The 12,807-nt window shown below is 40.0% G+C and overlaps 1 protein-coding gene across 1 annotated transcript in view; it reads right to left on the reverse strand.

The window, feature by feature from the left end:
• The window catches only part of wdr11 (WD repeat domain 11), a 114,696-nt gene that overhangs the window by 100,485 nt on the left and 1,404 nt on the right, over positions 1–12,807 (reverse strand). Inside the window, exons 2-5 of the mRNA XM_056291656.1 lie at positions 12,081–12,192; positions 9,861–10,014; positions 9,308–9,481; positions 8,291–8,492 (exon numbers count right to left, since the gene is read on the reverse strand). Coding sequence (XP_056147631.1) covers positions 8,291–8,492; positions 9,308–9,481; positions 9,861–10,014; positions 12,081–12,192 — 642 coding nt within the window. The remainder of the gene's footprint in view (positions 1–8,290; positions 8,493–9,307; positions 9,482–9,860; positions 10,015–12,080; positions 12,193–12,807) is intronic.

Here is a 12,807-nt window from a genome sequence, read left to right on the forward strand (position 1 = left end):
CAGTTATTATTATTAGAACAAGTTGTGGAACATAGCGAATATAAACGTTGAAAATAATCCCCAGTAGAACGACCAAGACGGTCATGATGGCCGTTTTGGATTTTCAAAGTTTAATAACTTGGTGAAAGAAGGGGGGGACACACCTGCCGCTGCACGAATTCTCCCAAAATTGCATATATTTTCGTCAAAATTAGTTTTTAGATCAATCGCAAAAAAAGAAAAGTTACGATAAACTCTACCTGAAACGACAACGGACGGTCAACATGACCGTTTCCTAATTTGCGCGTGATCGTGCGCGTCAAGTCACTATTTACGACGTGTTTTGGTCGCGAAGTTCATTGCGTTGTCCTAGAAAACAACCAGCGTTCCCCAGTGCAGAGAAATAGTCTAAATTTGATTTTTGATCATTGCCGACATGTCTGGTTACAGACGCACCATGAGTACCACCGACGCGTTGCGGGATTTACAGGCGTTGGACAGCGGCCATTTTAAATTGTTTGAAAAATAGTATTAAAGTTGTTAAAATGTTAATTTTGGTATCAGTTTCATAACACGCATACTAACATATGTAACGCCTTAATATCTCAATTGGGTATTCATCTTGACAGAATATAGAGTTTTAAAACTGGCGGTCATTTTGACCGCCCGTGGTCGTTGTTTGGGACTGTTTATTTATTTTTACTTCTTTTTTACATTTCACGTTTTAGAGGCCTTTTTATATTTGTTAGATTAGCAATATTTCCTTCAGCTATCAGCATTCACACACATTTCTGCAGTAAATGAATTTTCTAGTCTAAATTTGATTTTTGATTATTGCCAACATGTCTGGTTACAGACGCCGTTATCTCAGTGTCACGTTGACATGTCAAACTGCTATTCAAAGTAACGAGCTAGTTATATATGAACTAACTCTTTTGAGTTAACTCTTTGGAGTATTACAAATACCCAAAAAGCACCTCTTTTATGTTGACAAGTTTGTATTCTGAAGCAATGCACACTCAAGAAATTTAGATTCCTTCAGTTGGAGGGAATCGGTTTCCAGAAAAGTTTTAAGTAACCTCAACTTTTTTTTAAATACTATATTTTGCAGGGTTTTTATAGAGGAGAGCAACAAGACAAAAGGAGTGAGAGATCCTCAACAGTTAGGGAGGCAGACAAGAGGAGGAGCGACAGTGAAAGGAAGCCAGATGAAGTTGCTCAACTGAAAACCCGGCTGAAGTACTTGTCTATGGTGCTGGAGGAGCTCCAAATGAGATGCTTATATTTGGAGAGGGCTCTCAAAGAGACGGAGGTCAGCCACAACATGTGGCAGGAGGAGAGGGAGTCTCTCATCCATGACAATGAGAAACTTGAGCTTGAGAACAAGATCCTCAGAAAAGAGTCTCTCCTTAATGCTAACATGTTGAAGGAAGCGCTGTATGATAAGGAGGCATGTCTTAGCACCTTTGAGAAGGAAAAAGAAGTTATTCTCCAGAACAAAGATTCACTTCTGCAACAGATAACCTTCCTGCGAAGAGAAGCACCCCGTAAAGAGAAAGAGTTTGAAATATTGTTTGCTGAAGAGAAAGCGGAAGTCCAAATGGCACTGAACAAGCACTTTATCTTGGAGCTTTCTCAACAGGAGGAGGAAAGTGCGCAAAAGATCACGGTTGCCCTCAACCAGGCTGAGCAGGACTTAAGGAGTAATCTTGACCAGTGGCAGATGGAAAAAGAATGTCTCCTTGAAGAAAACAAAGAGACTCAGCTCATGGTGCTTCAGGCTCAAGAAGAAGTTCGGCTGCTCAAACAGAGCAGGGAGGAGGCAGAGCTGAGATGGACTGCTCTTCTTGGCCTGAAGGAGGAGCCGCAGTTCCCAGGTACCGACTCGCTGGCCTCAACAACAAAGGCTAACAAGAGTTGGGAGGACAAGGAGTTCACAAAGAAAGAGAAGAAGGAGCAGAAACTGTTGACCAAGAGGGCAAAGCAGGAGAAAAAAATATTTTTTGAGAAGGAGAAAGAAGGCAACAAGGTGCCCAAGAAAACAAACTTCTTTCTTTCTTTCTTTGCCAAGAAAGGAGTCTTTTCTTAGTTTGTAGTTGCTTAGTATTTAGTTGTAGTGTAAATAGTGTTAGTTATAAGTAGCATTAGTAGTGTTAGTAATAATATTTTCAGTTGTATTAGTAACTGTGTTAATAAGAGTTTTCGTGTTAGTAGTTAAATTATTAGTAGCAGTGTTAATAATTTCAATTGTAGTAGTAATAGTTTGTGTTCAGTTTTAGTATTACAAATTTCAGTGTTAAGATTTTTAGTGTTAAGAGTTTGTGTTAAGAGTTATAATGTTAAGAGTTATAATGTTAATAGTTTTAGTGTTAAATTATTAGTAGCAGTGTTAATAATTTCAATTGTAGTAGTAATAGTTTGTGTTCAGTTTTAGTATTACGAATTTCAGTGTTAAGCTTTTTAGTGTTAAGAGTTATAATGTTAAGAGTTATAATGTTAATAGTTTGTGTTAAATTATTAGTAGTAGTGTTCATAATTTCAATTGTAGTAGTAATAGTTTGTTCAGTTTTAGTATTACGAATTTCAGTGTTAAGCTTTTTAGTGTTAAGAGTTTGTGATAAGAGTTATAATGTTAAAAGTTATAATGTTAATAGTTTTAGTGTTAATCATTTTATTAAGAGTTTCAGTGTTAAGTGTTTTATTGTTAAGAGTTTTAGTATTAAATAGTAATAATAAAAAATCAATCTTATATAGCGCTTTTCTAGTACTCATTGCTTTACAATAAATGGAGTGAAACAAGATGACGGATGAACATAACACAGACATACAGGGGTGGGTGGGAAGAGGGAAGCGGCAGCCACACGCAACGCCAGCTGTACTCTGACTTGGACAGATATAAAGGGAAAGAAAAACAAATATCGTAAATCACAGATGCAGGTTAAGCGCTCAGTCCCCAGCCTACCCCAAACCAGGGGTGTATGAGTATTTACAGTGCATCCGGAAAGTATTCACACCCCTTCACTTTCCCCACATTTTGTTATGTTACAGCCTTATTCCAAAATGGATTAAATTCCTTTTTTTCCTCATCAATCTACATACAACACCCCATAATGACAAAGCGAAAAAGGTTCTGCAGAAATTTTTGCAAATTTATTAAAAATAAAAAAACTGAAATATTGCATGTACATAAGTATTCACACCCTTTACTCAGTACTTGGTTGAGGCACCCTTGGCAGCAAGTCAGCCTCAAGTCTTCTTGGGTATGAATCTACAAGCTTGGCACACCTATATTTGGGGTATTTGTCCCATTCTTCTCTGCACATCCTCTCGAGCTCTGTAAGGTTAGATGGGGAGCGTCGCTGCACAGCTATTTTCAGGTCTTTCCAGAGATGTTCAATGGGGTTCAAGTCTGGGCTCTGGCTGGGCCACTCAAGGGCATTCACAGACTTGTCCCGAAGCCACTCCATCGTTGTCTTGGCTGTGTGCTTAGGGTCGCTGTCGTGTTGAAAGGTAAACCTTCGCCCCAGTCTGAGGTCCTGAGCGCTCTGGAGCAGGTTTTCATTAAGGATCTCTCTGTACTTTGCTCCATTCATCTTTCCCTCGATCCTGACTAGTCTCTCTGTTCCTGCCGCTGAAAAACATCCCCACAGCATGATGCTGCCACCATGCTTCACTGTAGGGATGGTATTAGCAAGGTGATGAGAGGTGCCTGGTTTCCTCCAGACGTGACGTTTGGCATTCAGGCCAAAGAGTTCAATCTTGGTTTCATCAGACCAGAGAATCTTGTTTCTCATGGTCTGAGAGTCCTTAGGTGATTTCTGGCAAACTCCAAGCGGGCTGTCATGTGCCTTTTACTGATCAGAGGCTTCCGTCTGGCCACTCTACCATAAAGGCGTGATTGGTGGAGTGCTGCAGAGATGGTTGTCCTTCTGGAAGGTTCTCCCATCTCCACAGAGGAACGCTGGAGCTCTGTCAGAGTGACCATCAGGTTCTTGGTCACCTCCCTGACCAAGGCCCTTCTCTCCCAATTGCTCAGTTTGGCTGGGCGGACAGCTCCAGGAAGAGTCCTGGTGGATCCAAACTTCTTCCATTTACGAATGATGGAGACCACTGTGCTCTTCGGGACCTTCAAAGCTGTAGATTTTTTTTGTACTCATCCCCAGATCTGTGCCTCAATACAATCCTGTCTCAGAGGTCCACAGACAATTCCTTTGACTTCATGGCTTGGTTTCTGCTCTGACATGCACTGTCAACAGTGGGACCTTATACAGACAGGTGTGTGCCTTTCCAAATCATGTCAAATCAATTGAATTTACTACAGGTGGACTCCAATCAAGATGTAGAAACATCTCAAGGATGATCAGTGGAAACAGGATGAACCTGAGCTCAATTTTGAGGGTCATAGCAAAGGGTGTGAATACTTGTATATGCAATATCTCAGTATCTTTTTATTTTTAATAAATTTGCAAAAATTTCTACAAAACCTTTTTCACTTTTTCATTATGGGGTATTGTGTGTAGATTGATGAGAAAAAAAAAGAATTTAATCCATTTTGGAATAAGGCTGTAACATGACAAAATGTGGGGAAAGTTAAGGGGTGTGAATACTTTCCGGATGCACTGTATGTATGCATGCATGTGAAAGCATGTGTATACATGGATATTGTTGTAGGAAGTTTTTAATGTGGACCCCTGCTATTAAGAATTTTAGTAACCCAGCCACTGAGGATGCACAAGCCAGTGCATTCTTGGTGCCGGATAAATGGGGAGGGTTGCATCAGGAAGGTCATCCGGCATAAAATCTTTTTGCCAAATCAAATATGCGGATCATACGTCTGATTTCAATACCGGATCACACCAGATACTGAAAGCAAAGGCTCGCATACTTTTGCCACTCACAGATATGTAATACTGGATCATTTTCCTCAATAAATAAATGACCAAGTATAATATTTTTGTCTCATCTGTTTAATTGGGTTCTCTTTATCTACTTTTAGGACTAGTGTGAAACTCTGATGATGTTTTAGGTCATATTTATGCAGAAATATAGAAAATTATAAAGGATTCCCAAACTTTCAAGCACCACTGTATGTACGCGAGAAGTGACTGGAACAATAATAGATTTGTAAGAATAGACAGTGGATGTGACTTATTTAGTGGCACCTGCAGAATTCTTTCTCATAGTACAAACAATAATCTCATCCAAATATCAGAATAGACAAAAAGACTGCAAATCAGGGTGAGTTTCCAGTAGTGCAGGTAGTGACATGTTTGCAAGTATGTATATATGAGAAGGAGAGAAAGAGAGGGAGCGAGAGAAAGCAAGGGAGAACAAGGAAGACAAACAGGAAGGAGACGTAGGATTTATTTGTTTTTGATCAGCATGGCAATTTTCTACAAAAGCTGCTCCCTTATCTTTCCCACTGTAATGATGTATAAAATTACAAAAGAATAAATTTGAATGGGAAATTACAGGCAGAGTTGTGCATGTATTTTGTGTATATCTGAGGTAAGGCAGGGCTACATAAGCGGCAGGCACATCTGTGCCACCAAAACATCAGGGACTACAAAAAAGGGATAAGTGACTTCTGTGAGAATTCTGTGTCATGGCTTAGATTACAAAGAAGAGGTAGATTTTTAGAGAAGAGAGAGCGAGAAACACAGGGAGAAGGAGAGAGAGAGGGAAAGAGACAAACAAAGCCACAAAAAAAAAGCTCCCTCCCTCCCTCTCTGGACATGGAGATTACTGCAGGCAATGACACACAGAGGAAAACATAGTAACACTGCCATATGTATTCACTCACACACAAACACACAACACCAAAGCATACATATTTAATTTAGGCCTAGCAGTTATTTTGTTATACTAGGCATGTAGGGAAAGGGAAAAAACAAACAACAGCTTAGAGTGAGGTTGTTTTGTAGGTCTTCTGAACCAGCGGAGCACATTTATGTACAAATAGAGTCAAAGAGGCTTGTCTATAAAAATTCTTTTAAATATTTTTTTTATTCCCCCCCTCCCTTCTCCTCAATTGTATCCGGCCAATTACCCTACTCTTCCAAGCTGCCCTGGTCGCTGCTCCACCCCTTCTGCTGATCCGGGGAGGGCTGCAGACTACCACATGGTCACCAGCCACTTCTTTTCACCTGACAGTGAGGAGTTTCGCCAGGGGGACGTAGCCTGTGGGAGGATCACGCTATTCCCCCCAGTTCCCCCTCCCCCCCGAAAAGGCACCCTGGCCGACCAGAGGAGGCGCTAGTGCAGCGACCAGGACACACACCCACATCCGGCTTCCCACCCGCAGACACGGCCAATTGTGTCTGTAGAGACGCTTGACCAAGCTGGAGGTAACACGGGGATTCGATCTGACGATCCCTGTATTGGTAGGCAATGGAATAGACCACTACGCTACCCGGACACCCCGTCCTTTTATACTTTAATCCAAAAACTACATTGTGGAAATATTTTTTAAAAATAGTGGACAGAAAGGGAATTAAATTTACATCAACATAATGCATTATTTGGATGAGAAGGGACTTTAGCCATGGATGCACAAGAAAATACAAGAGAAAAAAATGAGTCTACCCTGCTGAATTTTTTTTCTTTTATCATACTGTCCATAAATCTCAATTCTTAAATTGAGATTTATGAAAACTGTGCAAAGTACAACACAGATGTATCTAGGCTTATAACTCATGCACTATGCCAGAGACAGTAGTTCATAATGTCCTCATTTTAACATTTCTGAATATTGGGGAGTGCGAAGCTTGGTTGAACAGGTGCTCTAATAACTGAAAGTCCTGTGAAAATGCTTTATTTGATATATTTCATGCCATGCTTTTCCTACCTTCTTGTTCTTCAACAAAAACCAGTAAAATGATTAAAAGCTATTTGTTATAGGTAGATAATACAATTTCTTCATGGCCAATAAATACTCAATGAAAACAATTAATGAAAACAAATAATTAAAACGGAGCGTACGTAGGTCTGCCTATAAACAGGAATATGTATGCATGTTTGTCAAAGTATGTGTACTATGCATGCAAATTAAGGTGTGTCTACACATTCCAGCCAGTCACACCAGACACACTTTGTAGCCCCCGTCAATCTTAGTGAGGGGAGCAGACCAATCTGAGAAACTGTGCCGGTTAACAGTCACCGTAATGGGTGCCAGATGAGTCTCTAATATGCATAACATAGTACTGTATTCAAAGGAATTCTGATTACAGCCTGGGAGAGCCGAGTCAAGTTTAAATCCCACATTTATCAACCAGACAAGAGAGGAAGTCGGGGAGAGAGAGAGAGAAGAGATAATACCACTCATGCGGTATTACAAAAACATACAGAGCCTATATACAGACAGGGGCACAGTGATTGAATACAGTGTTTAACAGTAACAGTGAGAGAGTTGTGGGGGGGGGGGCAGAGAGAAAGGGAGAAAAGAAGTAGGCTAAAGATAGCAGGATATGGACATAAAGGGAGACAGGGACATGACAAGAGGCAAGAGACGGCATAAAGACAAGTAATATTAATGAGCGTTTGTTATTAGAGCTAGTTGAGGGGGTGGACGAAGAAGCTGGGGAGGTGCTGCTATAAATAAGCCTATCTGACAGTCAAACCACTCAGGGAGGAAGCTGGCAACACATCAAACAATCATTTGGGCTTCCTCCTTCTTAACTTTTTCAAAACTAAAACTACTTTACAGTCAGACGTTGAATAGTGTAAAAATTAGGTTTGTCATTAATCCTTGTGCACTGCAGTATTGAAGAGATGTAATGGGATTTGACTGGTCATAGAAAAAGTGAATCTGCCAAATCATTGTTGTTGGGGTCATTTTTCACACATTACCAGCAAAGTTGCTGTGATTTACAGTATCTGTTAAGAAGGCAACTATTACTTAGATACAGCTTTGCTGTGCTCTCGATCTTGACCGTTTGCAGCTGTAACTGCTAAGTATTTAGCCATTATGACAGCAAGTACAGGGCCTGAATAATAGTCCAGTAAAATTAGCTCACAAGATTTGTTGTGAATAAAATCTCCCAGAGATGCCCTTAAACAAGGCGAATCGCTGTTGCTCCAGGAGAGCTGCCCTGCAATCAACAGAACAAGAGTACTGCTTTTACCGACTAGCTCCTTGGTGTGAATGTATTCCACCGTGACAGTATGACTCGAAACTATCAGTGAAGGTCATCCTCACTGGTTGAATAATTGTCAAGAAAGAAATCATCAACACTCCTTTAAAACAACTCAAAATCTCTCAGACAAAATTGTGCAATGCTTTGCACTGTGTAGTTAACTCGGTTATTCTTACGTGGGCTTCTCGTTGGTGATGAGCACTTTGACTTTGTTAAGGGCCTTCTTCGCACCAGTGGGGGCAGGGGCAGCAGCAGGAGCAGGCTTAGTGTGAGCAGGGCTAGCATGGGGGCTAGCAATATAGACCTTCTTACCGGCATTCCCTGGTGGCTTGGAGTGCGAGAAGTCTGTGATAAAGACGATCCCCTCGCTAGTCAGCACTATACCAGTAAAAGGGAGAATAGGTACAAAACAATGGTAAGTCATAATGAAAAAGTCACTGTTGAGCAAGAGAGACTGGATGTAATCAATTTGACGCAAAATGGCGAGAGAAATTTGAGACAGTCATTGAATCTGGAGATGTATGCCACATTTTTTAAAAGGTACAATCCTTAAGTAAAAAGTATAACACAGAACTAGATCCTGCTATCACTCAAACTGGTTGATAATTATCCTAAAACAAGGACTAACACTAAACAACAACTAAATCTGAATTTCCAATGTTTTCTGATGCTGTAAAAGGTTTGTTTATATCGATGATGTCTGTACATTTTGGAGTAAACGAGCCTATATTTTCAATTACAATCACTTGAGAAAGACACAAAATGCTCATCTTCAAACTATGACTCAAGATCTTCAATTATGTAAATACATTTCGATTTTATATGGCCAAATAATTCACAGATTGGGCCTCTAATTATCTTTGTAGCTGTCACTCGGTGAAATGATCTGTTGGGTTAGCGCTGCCCTAAAATTGTTTCTGTTATCCGTGTCTTTTACAAACAAGGACATGAAGGAATTTAGATTTTACCGAATGAACAGTTAGCATAACAGAATGCCATTTCTGCAGTGATAACAAACCTTTAAAATGCACTTAGAAATATAATATACAGGTCCCAATCGTCTCATGGTGATTTTTATTACATATTGAGCCACTTGAGGTGTAAATAAACAACTTATGATGTAACATGGAGATCTGTGGGGGAGACATGGGGAGTTGTGTCAAATATTTAGAGTGGACACATTGTTCACCTACAGGCCATGTTGGAGGGGTCGAAAGGATCAAAGGAGAAGGAGAGGATGTTCTCAGCATAGCTCTTCTTCCACAGCTTGGTGCCTGTGTCACCATTCCACAGCACAATGTAGTTGGGGGGGTGGACAGCTAACAGGAGATCACGAGATGCATCCTGATTCCACAGCCATTCCAAATCTGAAAGGCAGCAGTGGTTTGTGTGTGATAGGATGCGAGAGAGAAATATGAATGAGAGGGAGAGAAGTTGAGACAGTTGGAGACAATGTGTCAGGGGGGTTGGATGAAAAACAGAGATTGAAGAACGAGGGAATGAAAGATGGAGAGGGTGGGAGCGTGCCAGAAAGACAGGCACACAAATATGGGAAGCGCATCTTAATAGAAACAAATGAATAACATTATTCATAATCTGCGACATGGCTCAGCGCTGCTTTTTGCCAGCGTTGATTGGGGAACGAGCTCTCCCAGTTGTGAGCTGAGATTAAAACATCTAATGTTGAGCCAACACAGAAAAGAGAGATGGTCGTGGTAGTGGGGGGGGGGGCAGAGGCCCCATTACCTTGGATTGGTTTGGAGTGCTCCTGGATCTCACAGTGAGCAGTGCCACTGACCACATCCCACACAATAATCTTCCCTGAGGCATCTCCTGAAGCCAGCCGCAGAGAGTAGGGTGAGCTCAAGCTGTGGTGGTAGTTTTCTCTGGACCATTTCACCTGTGAACACAAACACAACCGAGCACTGAGAGTCTGGCATTACTTTCAGTGTTCCACTAAGAGAAAATAAAGACCGCTTTACACCATGAGATCTCACATCCAAGCCAAAATCTGCAGATTTTCTTTCAAGTCTTGAGGACTTCTTAAAAAATGTCTTGCAAATACAAACACAGCTAAGCACTGAGTCTTGCATCACCTTGAATGTTCCACTACAAAGAAAATAGTGAAAATTGAAAACTCACCCCATATACACTGCTTAGACCATGAGATTTCATCTTCAGAGCAAAAAGCTGCAGATTTTGCTTAGAGTCATGTCTTACGTGTTTTAGTTTCAATTGGTTGACATAATCATAGTCTTCATAAATTGGAGCAAGAGAGAGAGAGCTTTTTTAATAAGATGCAAATAAACACACAACGCCGAAATGTCGCCAACTCAAGTTCCCAGTTGAAAAAGACAAATTAAAAGTACAGACGAGTTGGAGTTTAAACTAACAATTATTTCTGATGTTTTTTTGCTTACGTTTTTTTCCCCACAGATAAGCTTACTTTATATATAATGGTCATTCCTTTATTTTCCCCACTGGGACTAGGTAGTGAGAAACGGGCTGGTGATATGGTTGTGTTGCTTTACAAGATTAAAGTGTGTTCTTGGGTGAGTAATGAGAGTCTAGGATTGAGACAGGGCACTGATAATCACTGTAAGGTTTATAGCCTATTATTCACCTTCCTATAAACTCACAGGCGCACACAAAAAAAAACCCCACAAACAAACAAACACAAACACTACTGTGCACAAGTATACTTACACAATGAGACATTACAGGGCTTTCCATCAGAGTTAAAGAACAGTGTTATCAATGTTCTCATATTGGTTCACAGTACAACAGAGCCTAATCTGTCTACTGTCAGGATGAGGAAACAACTGAGCTCAAGGTTACACAGTACTATCGTTCATACCAGGTGACGAGACATTACTCTACAAGCAGATGGAGGGTTTCATACTTAAAACAGGAACCTAATTCATGAGAAAACTGTATTATGAAACAAATTTCACACTATTTATTTTTACAAATTATGCTGCATCTCAAACACATACATCAAATTAAAGTGGATCAACTTTACTTTTTTTCTGCTTTCTATGAACACATTTGCAACTAATAGAAACCTTTTTTTGCAATTACTGAGAAGGGCCTGACCAGAGGAAAGGTTTGCTGCACTATAATAGTCTTTTCTTCATCTTATGAGAAACACAGCATCCATTATTTTCAATTCATTCAAGTCTGAGGTTTGTCTCCTAACCCCAACACCCTTAATCCCAACCCATTTAGGAGGGGAACAATTATCAAAAAAGGCATGTACTGGTTTTAAACAAATCTGAGATTAATAGTGCATTGAGTTTAATTTTGGATTGTGTCATCTCATGAACTGAGTGTTTTAAACACAAATAAAAAGCAATGAAATGACACTAAATCAGAAACCTTTTGGGAGCTCAGCTATATTTTGATCAGAGTTTTATCTGAGCAAGAAAAGTAAACGATTATTTCTCAGGCACACAATATGAGCTCTATGAGAAATTTATGTAAAACATACATGGGTTTTAAACTGCGCCTGGTTAAAATAGTCGAGATAAAATTGAGTTCAAATTTTCTCTCTTTCAAAAGAATGCCACAGACACAGGATTATCATTTAATGATGTAACCAAATCATTTTTACTACTTTTTCAAAATATTTTCTGAAACAATCCAAACCATATTGAAACCACGGTCATTGCTTAAAGGGAAATTTTACCATCATTATCACTGATGTCAATGTTAAATGATGTCAATGTTAAATGTAATGTGAATTTATAGATGCAACAAAAAAATTAAATATACCCAATACTGGCTGACAAAATGGCACTTTCTGCCTCTAGCTGAAGTTGAAGAATGGCGTTTCCCTTTAAATTGAATGAAATTTCAGTTATAATGATGCTTTAGTGGCCATGGTAGGTACCGCAACTGTGCTGTCACTTTATTCGGGGTCAACAACGCCTGTAATCGCGCTACTCAATATTGGCTTCCACTCACCTTGACCACGATGGCTTTGTGCCTCTCTAGAACCTGTATGGTCTGAGCTGTCTTCGGATCGATGATAAGGATGCTAGAGTGACATCCCTGAGCTATCAGGCCCTGCCAACCCCTAGAGGAGATGGAGACAATAAAGGAGAGGAGACTGAGCCAAAGATAAAAAGGAAAACTGCATGACAGGTCAAGTGTGAGGGAACTCAAGGACCCTTCTGCTGCAGACCAGATGAGATGTTATGGAAGAGGAAGAATAAGTAGGTTATTCAATGGACTTTTCAAAATCTGACTCTAAACATATGATTTAATGAGATCACATTGCTATATGTCCACTCTTGACCTAAAAATAACTTTGCTGAGCCTCTTAGCCCTCCCTCGTTTTGAATAAAACCCAAGCCTGACTAACATTATATCTTGTTTGAAGATCTAACAACAGCAGAATCCCATTTTTTCTGCTGCCAAACTTGTCCCTTTATGACAGGATGATAAAAGTCATGTTCAAACTGCAAGTGACAGCACAGCCTAAGGTGGGGGAATTATAAATTGTTGTCAGGGCAGAGAACTTAAGTGGTTAACTACAGAGGACAAATGCATCATCTACAGAGATTGGGGTGTGAAAGTTGCCTATTTACCATCTAATCAAATTGAATTATGTACAATCATGATGCAGATGACAAGAAATTCTTTACCAAATATGACCAGAGCAAACATTTCATTTATCAAAATTAAGAAA

The sequence above is a fragment of the Lampris incognitus genome, chromosome 13, assembly GCF_029633865.1.
Source record: "Lampris incognitus isolate fLamInc1 chromosome 13, fLamInc1.hap2, whole genome shotgun sequence".
In the NCBI taxonomy this organism is placed as follows: domain Eukaryota; kingdom Metazoa; phylum Chordata; class Actinopteri; order Lampriformes; family Lampridae; genus Lampris; species Lampris incognitus.